Source organism: Schistocerca piceifrons, chromosome X (genome assembly GCF_021461385.2).
Source record: "Schistocerca piceifrons isolate TAMUIC-IGC-003096 chromosome X, iqSchPice1.1, whole genome shotgun sequence".
Taxonomy (NCBI): Eukaryota; Metazoa; Arthropoda; class Insecta; order Orthoptera; family Acrididae; genus Schistocerca; species Schistocerca piceifrons.
Window position 1 is genome coordinate 261723721 of NC_060149.1, and position 22922 is coordinate 261746642.

General features: G+C 35.7%; 1 protein-coding gene across 1 annotated transcript in view; it reads right to left on the reverse strand.

Moving 5' to 3' along the window:
* Positions 1-439: 439 nt before the first annotated feature.
* The window catches only part of LOC124722030 (transcriptional activator GLI3-like), a 46470-nt gene continuing 23987 nt past the window's right edge, over positions 440-22922 (reverse strand). Inside the window, exons 4-10 of the mRNA XM_047247218.1 lie at positions 21120-21369; positions 19426-19649; positions 17035-17196; positions 16626-16739; positions 15605-15746; positions 5817-5969; positions 440-1052 (exon numbers count right to left, since the gene is read on the reverse strand). Of these exons, the coding sequence (XP_047103174.1) occupies positions 925-1052; positions 5817-5969; positions 15605-15746; positions 16626-16739; positions 17035-17196; positions 19426-19649; positions 21120-21369 (1173 nt within the window). The 3' untranslated portion in view covers positions 440-924. The remainder of the gene's footprint in view (positions 1053-5816; positions 5970-15604; positions 15747-16625; positions 16740-17034; positions 17197-19425; positions 19650-21119; positions 21370-22922) is intronic.

Below are 22922 nucleotides of genomic sequence, written 5' to 3' on the forward strand. Positions count from 1 at the left end.
GTGCAATATGAACAAGCAGTGATGATAAAACAATGTTTAATTTGTCGTTTTATATTTGTAACTATTATTTTTTCTTTGTCAAAATAACTTAAAGGGGTTTACATTTTACTGTTCCATTTGCTTTGTAATGTTATCTAAAAAGCTTTTAAACCAATTTTTTAACAAGTTCGCTTTTTCAAGTACTAAAACATATGACACAATATTAGGTAAATATTTTGTCACAAGGCTAAGGAACTTCAGCACTCTGAGATACCTCTACTCAACGTTTGAAAGGCAAGTTTTTAAGTGTTACAAGAAAAGGACGTGAAAAGTGAAAAAGAAACTGTAGGACCAATCTAGTAGGCCCTACTACATCTCTATGTTGCTGTAAAACAGAAACAGAAGTTCATTAAAAAGGTTTATTTATCTTCTCAGAGAAAAATTAAAATATCACTCAACAATACCGAACATAAAAACAACAACAGTAAATCAATGTACAAAAAGATATGAGATCAATTAATATATTTATGGAATAGTTTTCTATTATAGTATTTTGTATTCCTCTTAAACAAGGAAGTAGTCACAGTCCAACACTTTATCTTCCTAATTTAATATTTTGTACATCACACATGTTTACTTCAGTGCTGTTGCTGACAATGTAATATAATGTAGCAAATTACACCAATAATTTAGTATCTTATTTTTACACTATGATCTACAATGGAGCACATTTCAGTTGATAACTGAAATATTTTGTACTAGAAACAACTCACTGTATCCTTGCCCAGAATTAATTGGCAAGGAAAGTATTTTGAAGTAAATAAATAGTTTCCAGTTTATCATCACCACATTAAACTGCAGTAAATGTCAAAAGCACAACACATCTAAGAGCATTATCTGTAAGAAATTACTGTCTTTTAGCAGCATGCTATGTGTGTGTGTGTGCTAAGATGTTTCCTCAAAAGTCAAGTGAGAGTGATGCGCCATCTCATGCGAGGCAGTTATCTGAAGAAACTGGTGATTAAGTGATTCATCTAGCTCTAGATGTTCTTGCAGGGCTGTTTCAATGTAACCTAAAAGAATGAAAAATATGTCTTTAATATAATCAAGTATTAGCTATTAAAATAAAAAGAATGAAGATGAAAAATTGTTAAAGTAAACACAAAGGCAACAAACACTACCAAATATTAGTAAATATATATTTTTTTTACAATTGATAATAGCACATGACTATTTCTTTTTCCTAATAATAGGCTGGGATGAACTCATGCTGACTCAGGATCCTTCCACATTGTCTGACTGTTTTTATGGGTGCTGGAGGCCTTGCATATAGCTAGATACCAGCATTATTGTTCATTGTTTTATTTGATGAATGTTATCTTTAGATGTTTCAATAATTTGGAGTCACATCAAAGACGTTCTTATATACCCCCAAATCTGGAGAGAAAGATCAGAAAGAAGTTTCACTCAAGCCTCTAAAAGCATGGGCATTACAAGATATTTTAATGATTAACTAAGTGCAGATTTTAGTAGAATAAAAGTCTGCTTTAGTTGTCAGTAATTTCTCATTTATTGCAGGACTGCTTTTGAAGCCTAAAGTTTCACCTTCAGGCGCCACCAAATAATTATGGAAATGTAAAATATAATTATGGAAAAATATGAATGTGTGGCACTCAGATCAGTCAGTCATGAGGGCATCACACACATACCAAACAAACACATGGGAGCCTAGGACAAGTAACAGTGTTGCCCACCTTGACAGCCAACACAGACTTCTGTCATCTCATGACTGACTTCGGTCACTGCCAAACATTTGAGTGTCCATAGTTATCTGGTGGCACATGAAGATGGAGCTTTCGGCTTGGAAAGCAGTCACATAATAAATAAAAAATTATTGCCAACTGAAGAGGATTTTTATTCTATCAATATGTTTCTCAGTTGTGGATATTCACCTGATCATTTAGTCTGTAAATATAGATGGAATTACAGGACTGAATGGTTCAAGTTATTACACTGCCACTTTTACATACAAAGGAGTTAAAATTTTGAGAGTCACATCAGCTCTTTACCTACCAATCTATTCTGCACTCTACTATTGCAGTATACATCCTTTACACATATATAATATTTATTTAGTTAAATTCATAATTTTTATTAAAGAGGTTAGGCTCATGTTAAGCCAAAGGTCATTTGAAACATGCAGTCTCATCTTTGTCATACTTATTTGGCATCGGACTGTTGATGTGACAGAATTGGAGGGTAGCTTTACTCCAAAGATACAGATTTAGTTATAAAGTTCCTAACTGTCTGCCTAAGTGACACATGCTATTTCAAGCTCCTGCTGTCACTGCTCCACAGAACTAAGTCAGTAACACATTTTTAAAAAAAATGAGAAATACGTATACAGGGTTGAATGGACATAATGTTACATATTTACAGCCACTATCAATGATGCAGCAATGTAAATCTGATAACTGTTATTCCAGTTATGCAGATGTAAAGGTGAGGATTTTGGACCCAATGATGGTTTGATCCTAGACTGAAATCAATTGTCTCTAATAAAATATATTATTACAGATGTGTATTGCATAAGCAGTTCTTAACAATAATTAAAGCTGTACGACACCATCTCCATAAAATATTTCTACTAATGAGAAAGGTGTCTTGAAATCTCAGCAGTTTTTATTAGACAAAGTATTTATTATACTTCAAATTAACAGAAAACGTCCCTACAATAACTAAACTTCATTCACATCCACATTTCCACTAGACTTTGTCATTGCTTCTCTGATTCAGTACAGTTGTGGTAAAAATTATATTTTGTCTCATTTCATACAAAAGTAACACGAACCAACAATTAGTAATATCAGTGCCGATTTTCCGCACTCTGATTAATGATTGTTCAGAATGCACTCCCCTGCAACTCACTCTGCAGATTCTCTCAGACCAACTGCCATGTGTCAAGCAGGCAGGCACGAAAATGCTGCTACACTTGAATGATGGGGTATCCCTGTGCCACCTATGGGCTCTGGTCCAGCAGAGATAAGTTAGAATTGATATGTAGTCAACTTTATTGATATCTGTACCCTTACACAACTGTCAGTCCTTGATAAAGGATATCAGGACTCAGGTATCATGTTAATAAGAAGTCTGCCCAAAAGCCTGCTGGATGGTGTACATGACATTAATATTCCAAAGGAGCTAAAAGGCTGTCTGATGGAAAAGGAATGTTATGGTTTTATTGATTAAATTTTTTGGTATTGTTCATTGTAGTAATTAGTGTCAAAAGCCAAAGTTAAATTGTTGCTCTTTAAAAAATATGTGATAATGAATCCTACAGGATCAAATGAAATCAAATTAAATCAATCAGGTTAGTGAAATGAATATCAATAGAGCTCAGCATCCCAAAAGAAGTATATTCATAAACGATTTTTTGTCTCAGTATCCAGTTACATCTTCAGTGTGCGGTGTACCTTGATGTCAAGGCTTTTTTTCTTTTATTATAGACCAGCTGACTGCCTAGTGTTGCCTGGGTATGTATTTATTCTGAGCTTCTATTAGGTCATCTCCTCCTCCCACTTCTCTTCGTCCATTTCCTCCTTCACTCCCTCTCTGTCCATCTCCTCTACCCTCTCTCTCTGTCCACCTACTCCATCCCCCCACCCTCCCACACTGTCCATCTCACCCTGCTCATCTGTCCACTTTCTCCTTCCTCTCTCTCTTTACATCTGCTCCTCCTCTATGTGTCCATCCGTTCCCTTCTCCTCTGCACATCTCCCACTCCCCCTCTAATTCCACCCACCCTCCCTCTCTCCATCTCCCCCTCCCCCTTCTCTCTCTCTCTCTCTCTCTCTCTCTCTCTCTCTCTCTCTCTCTCTCTCTCTCTCTCTCTCGCTTCATCTCCTCCTTGCCCCTCTCTCTATTCATCTCCTCCTTCCCCTCTCTCTGTCCTTATAGTTCTCCCCCCCCCCCCTCTCTCCCATTTCCTTTTCTTCTCTTTCTCTGCCCGTCTTGTCCTTCTCCTGTCTCAGTTCATCTCCTCCTCCACCTCTCTCTGCTCTGCATGCTTCTTATGCCCCCTGTCTCTGTTCATCTACTGCTCCTACCTTTTTCTGTCCATCTCCTCCTCTCCCCTCTCTCTGTCTATTTCCTCCTGCTGCCCTCACTGTCCATCTCCTCCTCTCTCCTATCTGTGCCCATCACCTTGTCCCCCTTGCTGTTTGTCCTCCTCTTCTTCCTCGTCTTCCTCATTCTCCTCCACCTCCTCCTCCTCCTCCTCCTCCTATCTCTTTCCATGTCATCATGCTCACCCCAATTGCAGGCTGGTGGTTTTACCCCCACGGCATTTCTTTGTCAATGGTAACTAATATGTGTACCAAATTTGGTTTAAATTGTCCCAGGGACTTAGGATGTGATTTTTACCCATGGTTTTGCCATTTACTGATATATCAAATATATTTCATACATATTTAGCATACTTCACACTTATTTATCCACACATTTTACCTGCATCACTAGCGAATTTCGACCTCCAATTTCATTTTCACATAGCTCAAGTTTATGACATCATATCTCCTGAACTACATGCTACACAATGATATAACTTTGCAGATACATCCTGTAGTATGTATGGCTACTGTCTGCAAAATTTGTTGTGAATAGACTTAATAGTAAAGAAGTAATGAGTTAAAATGTTATGCATGATGTGGTAGTTTTTCATCAATGTCAGTGTTCGAGACATCTTATCTCCTCAGCTATATATGTCATACAGTGATATAATTTTGCTGGTACATTCAATCATTCAGTGGTATATGTGAATACTATCTGCAAAATGTGTCATGAATACAGTTAGTCATAAAGAATCAATAAATTAAGATGTCGTGTTTCATGTGGCACTTTTACTGCATGAGCAGTGAAAATGTGGTAAGCAATAAACTCTTTTCCTTCATCATTTTGTGTGAGTTGTCAGCAAGAAAGCGTTTTGTAAAGGTTTGAAATCATGTGAAAACGTTTGTTGCAAGGCTCTAAGTGCTCTCATTCTCAAATACTGGATGACTAAAGTACGAGCTTTCGCACATTGTGGGTTACACTGCTTTTTCACCCCCACCTCATCCCTTTGATAGGTAGATGGTTCTTATCCCCACAGCAGTTCTCTCTAGACAGTAAGTGATATTTGTACCAAGTCTGGTTAAAGTAGATCTAGTAGTTTAGGTTGAGATGTGGAACATACATACATATTTACATCCATCCATGTTTATAATATGTGTTGATGTGTCTGCCACAATCTAGGTTATTAAACCAGGATGTCTGTACTAGAAAACTGACAATGATGCTGCTATGGCATTCTCACATTTTTTCCCCCACTTCTGTGTCCACAAACTGTCTGGTTACATTTGACCCAACTCTCTCTGTTTCATTCTCTATCTCTCTCTCTCTTCCCCCCCCCTCTCCCCCTTCCATATACCACTGCTCTCTCCAACTCATCCCCTACCACACATAGATATCAATACAACATCACTGTACTCCATACAGATTTGAAATTTTATGATACCAATAATTAAATTTACAAGGACTTGCCATTGCCCTTTGTTCAAGTATAGTAGTTTAATCAAATATCACATAATGAAACTATTACAAGGCTAATGTTTGGTCTAGCATTTTTCCTTTTTAATTGTAATCATATTATGGGATTCCCTGTCTCTAATGTCCTGTTAATTTCATACTGTTTACCTGACGGGTGTTACACAACTCACAAACAGTAGTAGGACAATGAAAATAATTGAAAGTGAAGAAAAATAAGTTAAATATTTAATGGATAAGTAATGAAAGTGTCATACCTATATTATCGCTCAACATTTTTTGTATAGAATCATAGGGAATGTATTCTGGAACTGCACCATTATGGCTCTCTGATGGTTCTTGTGAGGTGGCTGATGTCATATCCTCTTCATCATTTTCATGGTTTACGTTGTTTGTAAATACGTGTTGATCTGTAAAGAAAATTTAAGAAAATGTGTTTATACAATCTATAAAAAAAATCTTCATTCAAATCCAACACTGCCCACATTGTTTGAATCATTTGCAACTCCTGTGTTCTATCACCTGTGTTTCCCTATAGTCTGACTGAAAGATATTATCAGAGGGATTTTTGAATGTAATAAAAGCAGCTCTGCTTGTTGCTGAAGGCATTTTCCACTTATTAATGCAGTTGTGCTATAATCTTTACTTTTCTTTATGATATAGCATTACACATTGTCTGAATGTGAGTGTTGTATTTAGTATTGATTGTTGTTAAATAAGGTACAAGGTAACAGTCTCTGGAAATGCAAAATATAAGCAAAGAAGGATTTTGATTTAAAAAGCACAATAAACACGTACAACAGTTGTTTATCTGTCAAACAATAATGATCCTACTGGACAAATGTAACTGATAATAAATTGAACATTTATTTCGTAGACTAAAAAGTAAAGATTCTCAACCCAAAGGTTACTTTGAACACAGCATGGCTTTACTAGATGTGGTGCTGTTGGAGGTGGCATGCCCTTGGGTTTGAGCTGACTTAACTAGCTAATTTAAGGTAGATGCCAAACCATGATGCAATTTGGAATTTTTCAGAATAACAGATAATTCTGAGAAGGGAAAGATGCCATATATGAGAGGAAAAATTTTAAGATCAATTGTCTATGTTGGGTACTTTTATTTTTTTTTCTAATCCTTCCATATTTTTGGGGTGTATGCATTTTGGTTGTCAGCCACCTTTAGTCACAATTACTGTCATAGTTCTTTTGGCTATTAGTCCAGCCAGCCTTAGATACATTTAAACATACATACTTAATTAGATTTAAGGTACATCAAAATCTGTGTAGGGGCTGTGCTTATTATGTATGGATGCAGGTAGAACTGGCTGCAGTCCAAAAATCATTAGAACCTACATTGGCCATGAAGAATAAGCTTCATGTTGCCAAGGACTGTGGCAGAGACAGGGCCTCTGTGGCACCTCTTATACTGTCAGTATGTAACAGAGCAATCTGGGACTATCCTATTTGTTCTTATACCACTCCAGATGCCAGTATTATTATTTTTTTCCTTTTCTGATTTCTTTTCATGAAAAGTACATATGCGATAGTAATGAGAAATAACTAATTTCTTTTTTAAGTATTTAATTGAAATTGATAATTCACTGAAGATTTTAATTATTGCAGATTTCAATAGTACATTTGATTCATATGAAAACATTTTATTTTTATTTAAAGAAATATTCATGATTTGCTATACCTGTAAACCACATAACATAAAATTTCAGTACTGACCTAGTGTATCTGAAAGCTCTCTTTCCAACAAACATTTCACTTTCTTCAAAAACTATGTATTTCAAAAAGTTCAAATCTTAAAATGTAATTCCTTTCAGACTTCACTGCCATAGTTTTGCAGCCCCAGTTCTTCTGTGTCCAAAAATGTATACTTTACTTAAATTACTTGTTAGTTTTTTCAGTTATTCCAATTAGAAAATGTCATTTTCCAGAATATTTTAGTAAAGTTTGTGAATCCCTGTTCATATTCAGCTGCTCTCCCAAAACATAGAACTTATACTTTTGCCTATTTCTAACTATGCGACTATTGGTGGGTAGGTTGGTTGGTCGGTCGGTTGGTTGATTTAGGGGGAGAGGCCCAAATATGGAGGTCATTGGTACCACCTGATTAAGGAAGGATGGCAAAGGAAGTCAGCAGTGCCATTTTAAAGGAACCATCCCAGAATTTACCTGAATTGATTTAGGGAAATTTCGGAAACCTAAATCAGGATGGCCGGACACAGTTTTGAACCATCATCCTCCCAAATGCGAGTCCAATGTGCTAACCACCACACCATATTACTCAGCAACTATTAATTAAAGAAACTTATTTGCTGCCTATTTTATCCCTGTTCCTTTCAATTTTCCTGCCTTTTATGTCAATATCTAAAATGGAACAGCTTAGATTTTTACTTATTTGTGATCTTCTGTACTAAGCACATTTATAAATAGATGTTCCACACAAAGCCTGAGTGGGCTATCATTCTACCAGTATAGCCAGTATAGTATTCATTTTATTCAGTCAGTTTCCGATATGCAGTCAGTGTGACATTGCAGTAAAATTACTATGTTTGTTATGGGTGTTACCAACTGAAAAACTGTTAAGAAACTCATGGATTGTTTGAAATGCTGACATGTGTTATGTAAAACGTTAAAATGACTAAATACAAGCTGATCATTAACTGTTTAAAGCAATAAGTACATTTAACTGAACAAGTGAACTTTACTATGTTGTGGAATCCCATCACAATTTAATGTGAATAGACCTGTTAATTAGCTAAGGAATGTTTTTGTAAGTGAACATGCTCCTTAGTAGATCAGGCTTGGACTACACTCTGAAAGCAGCTGCTCAGTTAGCAGAGTATGTGTGGCATACACATGAGGGTAGAGTCTCTGATAATACTCTCTGTTCACTGAATGCTGGTCAGTTAGATGTAGTACAAGAAGGAACCATGTATAGGTGACCTGCAGCTTTATGAAGGGGATTAAGCATCATTGTAGATCAGGAAAAGGAAATTCATACCTGACATTAATTAACTCTGGGCTAAGGTCTCAGAGTTAGTGCCACTCATTAATGTCAGAACCATGCTTCAAAAGAAAAAAGTTGGCTCAAACGAGAAGTAAACAGCAGTGAAATATCCAACTCAGAATGGAACACATACCAAAAGTAGAGGCTGGATATTAGTGATGAAAGCATATTTCCTGTAAAACACTGGAATATCTAATGAGATAAATAGTGACTTAGACTGGAAGTGAGTCTGAAGGAAGTTAAACACCAAAGGCAGGACTGACATAATGATCAGTTGATGAGATAGCCCACTCATGAGTGGAATTTATTGGATTTGCAGTCAAAAATTAGTCCATACTTTTAAATTCATTTAATTTAGAAATGAAAATTAGTGACCAAAAGCCTAGAATATCATTAATTACTGGTAATACATAGAAATTTAAGAAAGGCAGAAGTAACTAGATAATTAAGAAGTGTATAATAATAGTGAAACTTTCTAAATGGAACAATATGTAAAATAAGGGAAAGGCTACCCACTACCTATAGACTGATGTGTGGAACATAGAAATATGCAACAGAAAACAGTATTCACACTAGCTTCTGAGCTCTTGACCTTCTTCTAATAAAAGTACACACATATACAACCAAACAGACATCCAAATGTACACTCCTGTAGCCAGAGTAAGGTTCAGTCAGTCTCACCACAAAAAAAAAGCACTCCGTCTTCAGGCCACAAGTGGCCCACCGGGACCATCCGACCGCTGTGTCATCCTCAGGTGAGGATGCGGATAGGAGGGGCGTGTGGTCAGCACACCGCTCTCCCGGTCGTTATGATGGTTTTCTTTGACCGGAGCCGCTACTATTCGGTCGAGTAGCTCCTCAATTGGCATCACGAGGCTGAGTGCACCCCGAAAAATGGCAACAGCGCATGGCGGCTGGATGGTCAACTATCCAAGCGCCGGCCACGCCAGACAGTGCTTAACTTCAGTGATCTCACTGGAACCGGTGTATCCACTGCGGCAAGGCTGTTGCCATAGTCTCAACGCAGGTGTGTACATTTGGGTGTCTGTTTAGCTCTGTGTGTGACTGTGTGTACTTTTACTACAAAAAGAGCAATAACTTGAAAGATAGTATGAACATTGTTTTCTGTTATATGTTTCTATGCTCCACACAACAGACCATATAGGTAAGTGGTTGCCTTTCCCTATTTTACATAATAAGTGTAATAGGATAATCATTATCAACTACCTGAACAATCAGCAGCAAACACTCTACTCTGGGAAAAAGGATGTGGATGATCTCAGGCCTTAGAGGAACTTTGGCAGCAATTCAGACATATTGTATGCATGTCCCAGGTCAGTTGTTGCCATGGAAGAAAGACAACCCTGGGAAAGATCCACTATGTTCATTAAAGGTATCAGGAAACTACTATGAAAGCAGAGGTGTGGATAGCAAAGTAAGGTGAGTAAATCTTAGGTGACAGACAAAACTGAATGAAATAAAGAATATGCAAGAAGAATTCAGTGAATTCAAAGATGACATTTTATCTGCCGAGTTTGAAAGGACTAAAAAGATTTGGTACTGGGTGAAGTCAGTCAACAGAACAAAGTCACCTGTCCAAATTCACATTGACCAAAATGGAAGATGATAAAACAAAGGCCAAAATTCTAAAGTCTGTTTTCTGAAGTTAATTCAAAGATGATGATCATAATGCATTTCCTGTGTTCAGGCATCACACTGATGCAAAAAATGATGGATACATAAGAAAGTAAATGAAGAATTGAAAGCAGGACAGACAGCTCAAACCAACTGACATTATAGGATGCCCATTAAATTCTATATTGAATATGCAGAACAACTGTCCCTTTTTTTAATAGTAATTTACCATAATAATAATAATAATAATTCCCGTGGAGGCCCGGGAAAAGAATAGGCCTCCGGTATGTTCTGCCAGTCGTGAAAGGCGACGAAAAGAACAAACCACTAATAGGGCTAACCCCCCTGATTTAAATCCAAATAGAGGTGTTTTGCAGGATATGCTTCCTGCAACCACCCTAGAAGGAAAACAAAGACAGAGGATGAGATGGTCAGATGAAGTTAATCGACACCTCATGTTCCGTTATTACCAAGCAACAAACCTAGGAACCAACACAACTGGATACAGATCACAAGTATACACAACATTTATTACCAGATACCCAGAATTAAAATTTTTAACAGAACAATGACTAGCTGATCAGATCCGTGTAATAATCAAAAATAACAGAATACCCCAGTCAGAATTAGATAATAATAATAATAATAATAATAATAATAATAATAATTATTATTATTATTATTATTATTATTATGGTAAATTACTATTTAAAAAAGGGGCAGTTCTTCTGTATGGTTTCTGGATCAATAGAGCATGTCATGTGACTGGAAAATGTTCAGGTCAATATGATAACTGTGTTGGAGGCCCGGGAAAAGAATAGGCCTCCGGTATGTTCTGCCAGTCGTAAAAGGCAACGAAAAGAACAAACCACTAATAGGGCTAACCCCCCTTTTAGTGTGATTACTTGGTTCAGGACAGAACTAAAGAAGCCTCGGACAAGCGCCATCATGGTCGGGGACGACGCTTGAAACCCTATGCCCGTCCACAATGGTAACGACACTGCTAGCCAACTGGAAAGTGATTCAAATCCAAATAGAGGTGTTTTGCAGGATATGCTTCCTGCAACCACCCTAGAAGGAAAACAAAGACAGAGGATGAGATGGTCAGATGAAGTTAATCGACACCTCATGTTCTGTTATTACCAAGCAACAAACCTAGGAACCAACACAACTGGATACAGATCACAAGTATACACAACATTTATTACCAGATACCCAGAATTAAAATTTTTAACAGAACAACGACTAGCTGATCAGATATGTGTAATAATCAAAAATAACAGGATACCCCAGTCAGAATTAGAAAACATCAAACAACAAGTACAACAAATACTGGAACAAAATAATGTGCAATCAGAAGAAGAAGAAAATACAGTAATGGACTCAAACATCCCAGAGCAAATAAACAAAGAACAACACACATCAATTAAACAGTCAGAGGAAAACGAAACCTTAAGACAGCCACCAGAACAAGTACAAATAGAACACGAAGTGACACACATGTTAGATATAGAAGAAAAATTTCAGCTGACATATATAGAATACAAAGACACGAATACAGACATTACACCATTCTTGCATAGACCGCCAAATAACCCACAAGTCGAAACAACAATAAAAACTATCAACACAATCATACACAACAAAACAAATGAAAACACAACTATGGAAGAGTTACAACTACTGGTTTATATAGGAGCACTCACTACACTAAATATACACACTAGGCAGAGATCAGTACCAACCAACACACAGAAGAAACCCACAAAACCAGCATGGCAAGACAGGCTACAGATCAGAATAGAAAAACTGAGAAAAGACATCGGACAGCTAACACAATTTATAAGAAATGAAATGTCAGAAAAAAAATGAAAAAGGTTAGGTAAAATCTCACAACAAGAAGTGATAGAGCAATTAGATGAAAAGAAGCAGAAATTACAAGCATTGGCCAAACGACTTAGAAGATACAAAAAAAGTGAAAATAGAAGGAAACAAAACCAAACATTCAACACAAACCAAAAGAAATTTTACCAGACAATAGATAACACACACATTAAAATAGACAATCCACCAAACATAACAGACATGGAACACTTCTGGAGCAACATATGGTCAAACCCGGTACAACATAACAGGCATGCAAGGTGGATACAAGCAGAAACAGATACGTACAAGATGATACCACAAATGCCTGAAGTGATAATTTTGCAATATGAAGTCACCTACGCAATTAATTCTACTCACAATTGGAAAGCCCCTGGAAAAGATAAAATAGCAAATTTCTGGCTAAAGAAATTCACCTCAACACATTCACATCTAACTAAATTATTTAACAGTTACATTGCAGACCCATACACATTCCCTGATACACTTACACGTGGAATAACTCATCTGAAACCTAAAGATCAAGCAGACACAGCAAACCCAGCTAAATATCGCCCCATAACATGCCTACCAACAATATACAAAATATTAACTTCAGTCACTACACAGAAATTAATGACACATACAACACAGAACAAAATTATAAATGAAGAAAAAAAGGCTGTTGCAAAGGAGCATGAGGATGTAAAGAGCAACTGATAATAGATGCAGAGGTGACATATCACGCTAAAACTAAACAAAGGTCGCTACACTATGCATACATTGATTGCCAAAAAGCTTTTGATAGTGTACCCCACTCATGGTTACTACAAATATTGGAAATATACAAAGTAGATCCCAAATTGATAGTTCCTAAACATAGTAATGAAAAATTGGAAAACCACACTTAATATCCAAACAAATTCAAATAATATCACATCACAGCCAATACAGATTAAGCGTGGAATATACCAAGGAGACTCATTAAGTCCTTTCTGGTTCTGCCTTGCTCTGAACCCACTATCCAACATGCTAAATAATACAAATTATGGATACAATATTTCTGGAAAATACCCACACAAAATCACACATCTGCTATACATGGATGATCTAAAACTACTGGCAGCAACAAATCAACAACTCAACCAATTACTAAAGATAACAGAAGTATTCAGCAATGATATAAATATGGCTTTTGGAACAGACGAATGTAAGAAAAATAGCATAGTCAAGGGAAAACACACTAAACAAGAAGATTACATATTGGATAACCACAGCGACTGCATAGAAGCGATGGAAAAAACAGATGCCTATAAATATCTAGGATACAGACAAAAAATAGGAATAGATAATACAAATATTAAAGAAGAACTAAAAGAAAAATATAGACAAAGACTAACAAAAATACTGAAAACAGAATTGACAGCAAGAAACAAGACAAAAGCTATAAATACTTATGCTATACCAATATTGACCTACTCATTTGGAGTAGTGAAATGGAGTAACACAGACCTAGAAGCACTCAATGCACTTACACGATCACAATGCCACAAATATAGAATACATCACATACATTCAGCAACTGAAAGATTCACATTAAGCAGAAAGGAAGGAGGAAGGGGATTTATCGACATAAAAAACCTACATTATGGACAGGTAGACAATTTAAGAAAATTCTTTATAGAATGAGCAGAAACTAGCAAAATACACAAAGCAATCACTCATATAAATACATCGGCTACACCACTGCAATTTCATAACCACTTCTACAACCATTTAGATCACATAACATCAACAGATACGAAGAAAGTAAATTGGAAAAAGAAAACACTACATGGCAATCACCCGTATCATCTAACACAGCCACACATTGATCAAGACGCATCCAACACATGGCTAAGAAAAGGCAATATATACAGTGAGACGGAAGGATTCATGATTGCAAAACAGGATCAAACAATAAACACCAGGTATTACAGCAAGCATATTATTAAAGATCCCAATACCACAACAGATAAATGCAGACTTTGCAAACAACAAATAGAAACAGTAGATCACATCACAAGCGGATGTACAATACTAGCAAATACAGAATACCCCAGAAGACATGACAATGTAGCAAAAATAATACATCAACAGCTTGCCTTACAACATAAACTTATAAAACAACATGTTCCCAGATACAAGTATGCACCACAAAATGTACTGGAGAATGATGAATACAAATTATACTGGAACAGAACCATTATAACAGATAAAACAACACCACATAACAAACCTGACATCATACTCACCAATAAAAAGAAGAAATTAACACAACTAATCGAAATATCCATACCCAATACAACAAAATACAAAAGAAAACAGGAGAAAAAATTGAAAAATACATCCAACTGGCTGAGGAAGTCAAGGACATGTGGCATCAGGATGAAGTTGACATTATACCAATTATACTATCAACTACAGGAGTCATACCACACAGTATCCACAGTATCCACCAGTACATCAATGCAATACAGCTACATCCAAACTTATATATACAACTACAGAAATCTGTAATTATTGATACATGTTCAATTACCCGAAAGTTCCTAAATGCAATATAACACATACCATACAGTTAAAAGGAAGTGACGCTTGATCAAGGTCCGCGTCACTTTCCATTTTTAACCAGACTTAATGTCTGAGAAAGTAAAGAAATAATAATAATTATTATTATTATTATTATGGTAAATTACTATTTAAAAAAGTGGCAGTTCTTCTGTATGGTTTCTGGATCAATAGAGCATGTCATGTGACTGGAAAATGTTCAGGTCAATATGATAACCATGTTGGTCTGTTAAAAAAAAAAATGTGAATGTCATTCTTACTGGAGAGGCATTCTCAGAAATAAAGGTAGTGTCTGTTATACCTGATTTCAGTGCAATGGGGTCACCACTGTTCACAATTAATACGTAAATAATCTGGCAGAGAAATACTGCAGCTCTATGAGACTGTTTGCAGATGACACAGATGTGTACAAGGAGGTGGCTTGGTTAGAAACACGTTTCAAATGTAATGTTCATAAATAAATGAAAATATGTTACATAGTTTGACTACATAGTGAGCTATCAATCTCCTAAGTCAATCAGAACCATATTGTATGTAAGATTGTAGATAAAATAGCCACAATAATTTAATCTGGGTGAAGATAGATGTCAGACTCAGGTATTCTGGGAGAAACTATGAGGAAGGGTAATTCATGCACGAAAGGAGTGACTTAAAAGAACATTGCTTGACCAGTTCTTGAGCACTGTTCATTATTCCAGAATTCTTATAAAGGTTGGTTTAATGGAAGATAGACGAAAGATTCAAAGAACAACTTACAGTTCACTATAGATGTGTTAAGTCAGCTTGACATCTTTCCAAAATGGGTACAAAATAATTTAAATTCCTCTCTATATGAATTAGAAAGAGGTGAAATACCATTTCATAGCTCAAGTTGTTAATTTTAATGATATCTGACATTAAAACTATTGCTTACTGTACCTGTTACTAAACTGCCATCTCTCTGTTGATTTGAATCTCTTTGTTCTGAAACATCCATCATAAACTGTAGATCTGAACTGGGAGCCACAATGAATGGTTGTTTTAGAGGAGAGCTGATTCCATCGCCATCTTCACTTGTCATCTGAAATTAAGTTTCCTATCATCATTTTGTAAACATATATTAAAACATTTACATGTAATTTCCTGTGATGTTTATTAAGCTGTATAATGCCATCAATGGGCACTTTGTACTCAATAACATTTATATACTAAATAATTTATCAGTTACTGTATAACAGAATCCTTAATATATTCAGTACAAGTGGAAGGGAGTAGAGTGTTGCAATTTAAGTATGAGTTATGATGTCATTTTATTTGCAGATTACATACTGATCCAGAAATGTGATACAATCCTAACATTTATGATATCTGTAGTTAGTCAGATTTTGTCACAGACAAGTTGAACAATACATCACTTTTTGTCTCTCTGTGGTGAAAAGATTTCTTAACCCTGCCCACCAGATCCAGGCACCTGGGCATTCAGTCTGCAATCTACTGAATACTTGCCTGAATTGTGGATGCACATAGATCAGCCATAACATCATTTTCACCCCTCCATTATGTAGGTTTGCTCACCTTAATTGTGGGAAAGGCATTGATAGAATATTTGATTCCTATAATACAGGGTGGGGAAAATAAAAATGGCTCGAGCAAGTGGAGATGATTGGATGTGAATGTATGTATATAAACACACCCCATGAGGTTACATGCAACAGGATGCAGCAACTGCCCATACAGCCAGCCAAACTTTGGATCACATTTATATGATATTCACACCTGACAGAGTTGTTAGCAGAGGTCAGTCTGGTCGCAGTCCTAGTTGGCCACCCAGGTTACCTGATCTGCCAGTGTGCAATTACTGTGTTTGGGGTGCACTATGAAATAGAAATCCACAAAATGCAAATACTAAGAAACTGACACTTCAGTTTTTTGAATTATGTATGACTTTTATCTTAATTACCTTTTTCTTTACCTGCAGCCTCTCTTTTTCAGTATGGTTTTTCACATGTTTCCTCAGAGAGCTTGGATCTGTGTAGCGTTTTGGGCAGCCAATCACTTGACATGCATAAGGTTTCTGAAATGAAAAATTCCTTATTAGTGAAGTGTGGTTTTCAATTTCATGAGTTATTTGAATTCAATTATGAAAGCTAACATCAATAAATCTATGCCCACCTGTAATATCGAACCATTTATAATTTCAATGCAAGGATACAAAAGGCAAAGTATTGGATTTAATTATTTTGCCAAAAAAGTGAACAAAATAACAAGGAATTAAGGTAAATATAGTGTGACACAAATTTAGTTTTTCATTGATATTGGTATAATTTTTTTAACCAAAGGTAATGAAAAATATTGTGTTTTTTACATACCGTATCAAAGTGAGTTCTCTGATGTTTTGCTCTGTCAGAACTGTTACTAAAAGCCTTGGTGCACCCTGCATATTGGCATAAATAAGGCCTCTCTCCTGTGTGAGACCTCTGATGAATTTTGAGATTTTCGAGACGAGAAAATGCTTTGGTGCAATCTGAATACTGAAAGACAAAATGAAAATGACATTCTTCAGAATTATAAGGACTGACTGTGTTATTAATATGAAATTAAAGTTTACTAATTTGTGGTAATGGTTGAAAAATGCAATTTGGTCATTTTGGTACATCTTATGAACCATACTTGATATTACTTGCAGTTACATCATACTCTGGTTTCTTTAAGTTTTATTATTTTTATAGCCATTGCATTAACTATGATCAGTGATTGTGACTTATATTAAGTGCAGAAAGTCAGAAGTACATTGTTTAGGATGTGTGTCACTTCTGTAACCTTTATGTTAACAACTTTACTGTATTGTATAATTTAAATCCCAACTGTCATGGAGTCACTTATGTTCAAAATTTTCAGTATTGTGTCATCATATTTTCATATTTTTATATTGTGGAATAGGTTTACATAAATGTTTATGGAGAAAATGATTGTGCACGATATGACTATGGATGATTATGTTTCTTGGTCATGTAAGTAATGCAAAACAATGTTTGGCTCCATCAGGAGAAGATACATACATGATACGGAAAACAGGAAAGCAACAAATTAAAAATTGTGCAAACATGATTCACTTCTTTCCCTTTTAATAATCTCCCAGTGGTTAGTTACTTTCACAGATAGACACAGACTTTAAGGTTGCACATGAATATAATCAAAGAAGGTTTCTCCATAAACACCTTTCAAAGCCAAGTGTATAACCAATAGACTTTCATGTTTCATTCAGTGGCACAAATAGAGAAGAATTTCATAAATTATCAGATTAAAGCATTCTTAACAAAAAAATTGTTGCTGACATAGAATACTATATTTTAACAAATTGAACAGCATAATTTAATAGTAGTTATTGTCATATTTAAAAGTTCATATTCAGAAGTCTCTTTCCCTATCATTCAGTTAATCAGGAGTGTAAATTTTTAATTGGAGCTCATGAAAATACAGCGAGAAACAATAAACAGCTTCAGTTCTAATTATTGTAATCTTATAAAAGAGAGGCAGTAGGAAGCCATTTGAGTCAGTCAGCAGGAGTTTGTGATGTGAGCAAGATCTGTGCTCAAAATTACTGCACAATGTATGCAGATGAGTTATCACAAAGTACAAGTCTTAAAAGGTGACAAGTTTTACCTAAATTCTGTGTCTGAGAGTTTATGCAGTGACTGTTTTGTAGTCATTGATTGTGAACTCACAGTTAATGTCATGAATTGTGTTAATTTTCAATAACACATTCTGAAAACTGTGGCAATGGTACTGGACTGTGAACTATGTTATTTCCAAATGATATTTACTATGTACATAGTTTTTGTTTTGATATGACTATCTGTTTGGAAGCATAATGTGATTATTGAACATGTTAATGATGTGCTTGCCACATGTAAACTTATGGGTCAGTTCACCATTAAATTACTGCACTCAATCAATCACAATATACGACATCAACAGTTTGTTGTATATGGCTTACCCTTTATATCTGCATAAATTTTAGTAAATGAGACTTAATCTGGCCACAAATTGTACATTTATTAATATCAAAGTGTAATGAAAGTATTTTGGACTTTATACCTGGTGTGGACAATATAATTTGAATTCACCTACATTTGACAGTCTCTTTTCGACTACATTTGACAGTCTCTTTTCAACTACATTTGACAGAGGTGCAGCTACTGGAGGCATATTAGCACAGGTAAATAGGGTAATGTTACAAGCCTAACAGACAGTAAAATAGGCTTCACAGACAAACTGAACTCATTTCTGAATGACAGTTTCTTCTCCGGCATAGAGGAATTCCTGAATGTGTGATAATAACTGCGCAAACTATTCTCAGGTGAAGTGTTGAGTATCACTGTGAAATTCCCACAATATTTCATCAGCACAACTAACTGACATCTTCAAGTACTATATTTCTAAAATTGACTCATTTCACATCATAGCAAGAGATTGGAATTATCATCTGTGGATAATAAAAATAACGGAACTAAACATAACTGAATCACGTAATTTATACATGCACCCAGTGTTTGATTTGTGACGGTATGTGCTGGTACAACATATAGGTACCTCCATTCTCTTCCTCTACATTTCCCTTTTGAGATATTGAAAATATACTACATTGTTCTTTAAGTTTTAGGTATTGTGATTATTGTTAATGATCTAAAATTTTTCTGATAAATTGATGTCTGAAACGTATATGTCAGGATATTACTGTTTTCAAAATTAATACTTACTGGGCATTTGTTTGGTTTTTCTCCAGAGTGGACTCTCATATGTATCAGCAACTTGTATCTTGCATTAAAAGGTCTTGACCGCCTTGAACATCCTTGCCAGAAACATGAGAAATCTTCACCTTTCCTCATTTCTACATGACTCTTTTCAATATGGTTGACTAGTGACTCTTGATCCATAAAAACAGCATAGCAGTCAATCCAACGACATTCAAGGAGAGTTTCAGCTGTAAATAATGCAGAAAAATATTTACAGTTGGATAATTAATGGCTACTTTATTTAAAATTGCATAGCTGAATAATCTAATTTCATGACCAAGGCATAAAACTCCACAAATTATTTGAGCAATATTGAAAGTATAAGTTATCAGAATTAATTCTACACTGGCACTGTATGTCTTTCTTACAGGAGCAGAACTGCAAATTGACTGTATTATTTCATTTACATCCTATTGCTGATATTTTTCATAGCTTTTGTTTTCACCAAAATAAAAATCAGTCATCAGCTGCACATCTTATTTCTTCATAGCAGAATAAAATAATAAATAGGTATGAAGCAATTAGCAAGGGGAGTGGCAAAAGTGGGTAATGGAAAGTATGTCCCACCAAAAAGTGAGAGAAAAAGATGTAAAGAATAACTGAAATTCGTTGTACAATTGGTCAGTATAACAAAGAAGACAATAGACTTATGTACAACAGCAGCAAAACTGTTTTATAATAATATGATCAAAATAACTCTAGAATCAATGTTTATTTTGTTATTTGCTCATCTGTATTCTGGTATTTCTTTTACTGTACTGGTAATTTAATACAATGCAACTGCTTTATATTTGAGATATTGTAGTATGTGGATTAAAAGTTTGATGTGATTTTGAAGTTATTACTGCAATACTCTGAACATAGTGTATCTCCTTAAAAAGAGGAAGATAAATAATGAAAAAGGAAATAAGACAGGTAATCAAGAAGCTGTTGTTTAGAAAAAAAAGGGTGACTTTATATCATCAGAAGTCATGTGTCTCTGAATATTAAATCCAGTCTAAAGTTACATGAGGAGTAAAATACATTGTTCACAATATACAGGGAAGTAGTTCTTCCTGTAGAAGAGTTGTTGATAATTCCATGCAAAATTGTTGAACACAGGAGGCAGTGGTAACCTCCAGATTGACTAATGCTTTGCATTGAACTAGAACTTGAGCCTGTGGAAGGATCTTACAATTAAGTCAACAAGAGACTCCTCAAGGCCTGACTCAACACTCCAGTCAGATAGTAAGGTAGACACCACAGTTCAAATCCTGGTCTGATACTCAATTTTAATTTGTCTGAGTTTCTTTACAGTGAACACTATGCTGCAGGATGAAAGTTTCACTCTAGAATATGCATTTGTTACTAATAATGTGTTTCATAAAAATGTATGCCTTTGATAACTCCAAACTTGCTTCATAATGACTTGCTTGCCCATGTGAGTCATAGACACACCAAGAAGTGTATCAAGTCAGTGAACATAAAACACACATGCAAAACTGTGCACACACACGTAGTTAACAGATAGTAAGTGTGTGTGTGTGTGTGTGTGTGTGTGTGTGTGTGTGTGTGTGTGTGTGTGTGTGTGTGTGTATGTTTAAAGGGGAGATTCAACTAAAAACAATGAGTAATTATTTTATTTTATAATTACAAATACTTTAGGTTTATTTACTAACCTGTTGTCTCATCATCTTCAGCAAGTTCAGAAGCAATTCTTTGTAATGACGTATTCTCACTTTCCAGTGTCCCAAGGAAAGGATCATGAGGGGGTCTGAGGCAATCAGGCAAATTTCCATTCTTTGGATAATGGCAATGATAGTTATCCTTTGAATGGTCAGCTGACAGCTGTATTTGATGAAAGGAAGGTAGTTGCTGTTTATTCAGTAAATTTGAAAGAATTTCACCCTTGTATTTAGGAAGAACAACCTGAAAGAGCAAATAATGATGTTTCAGTATTTTCTTACAAAGGTACCTCAGTGACCATATTGTAACACACAGGAGATGAAGTAGTGATGTAAAGAATGGCATTCATGGACAGCAGCTATGCAGATGAGGTCCTTGGAAAGAATTTTTGCTACTATGACTATATATATCCTTAAGCAGCAAAGTACATTGTTGTCTCAAGAAATTGTAAGAACTATTTGAAAAGGCTATGAAGGATTCCCTTACTTACTAGTGATAAATGACATTAATATTGATACACTGAAAGTTAGTTTATGTGTAAATGCTTGCATGACCTAATCTGTATCCAAAATCTAAAATTACAAATACACAATCCGACAAGGAGGTGAGACAAGTCATACAATAACAAACTTTTTTAAAAATACATTGCACTATGCTGTTAAACAAAGACTTGCATGACTATAACAAAAAAGTAGGAACACTTAAAAATACAAAGCAACAGCTGAAATTAAGGTGTAGTATCCATTTTTGTAATAACTCTTTGCATTTCCAGCTTTTAAAAAGAAACTCAAACTTTACCTTAATCTAGCTAATCCATGTAACACTGCAGATAACTTACACTTTGCATCAAAACAGCTAAACATTAATTTTACCTAAATTTGTTGACAGCTGTCACATTATCCAGACGTGAGAGAGAGAGAGAGAGAGAGAGAGAGAGAGAGAGAGACTATACCACATAGGTGATGTTTTCTATTTGGACTGTAATACTTATTAATACCGCTACTTACTCAGGCAGCAAGTATTGGTTTATGCAGCCATTTTCAGTTGTTTACATATTTTAGTTCAACATGGTCATAAAAATCATGATTTATTATTATGCTACAGTAAATACACTATGCGACAAAAAGTATCCAGACACAACCAAAAACATTCGTTTTTCATATTAGGTGCATTGTGCTGCCACCTGCTGCAAGGTACTCCACATCAGCAAACTCAGTAGTTACTAGACATCATGAGAGAGCAGAATGGGGCACTCCACAGAACTCACAGACTTTGAATGTGGTCAGGTGATTGGGTGTCACTTGTGATACATCTGTACGTGAGACCCCCACACTCCTAAACATTCCTAGGTCCACTGTTCTTCATGTGATAGTGAAGTGGAAACGTGAAGGGATACGTACAGCACATAAGCATACAGGCCGACCTCGTCTGTTGACTGACAGAGACCGCTGACAGTTGAAGAGGGTAGTAATGTGCAATAGGCAGACATCTATCCACACCATCACACAGGAATTCCAAACTGCATCAGGATCGACTGCAAGCTCGATGACAGTTAGGTGGGAAGTGGGAAAACTTGGATTTCATGGTTGAGCGGCTGCTCATAAGCCACACATCATGCCAGTATATGCTAAAAGATGCCTCACTTGGTGTAAGGAACTTAAACACTGGATGATTGAACAGCGGAAAGATGCTGTGTGGAGTGACGAATCACAGTACACAATGTGGCGATACGATGGCAGTGTGCGGGTATAACAAATGACCGGTGAACATCATCTACCAGCGTGTGTAGTGGCACC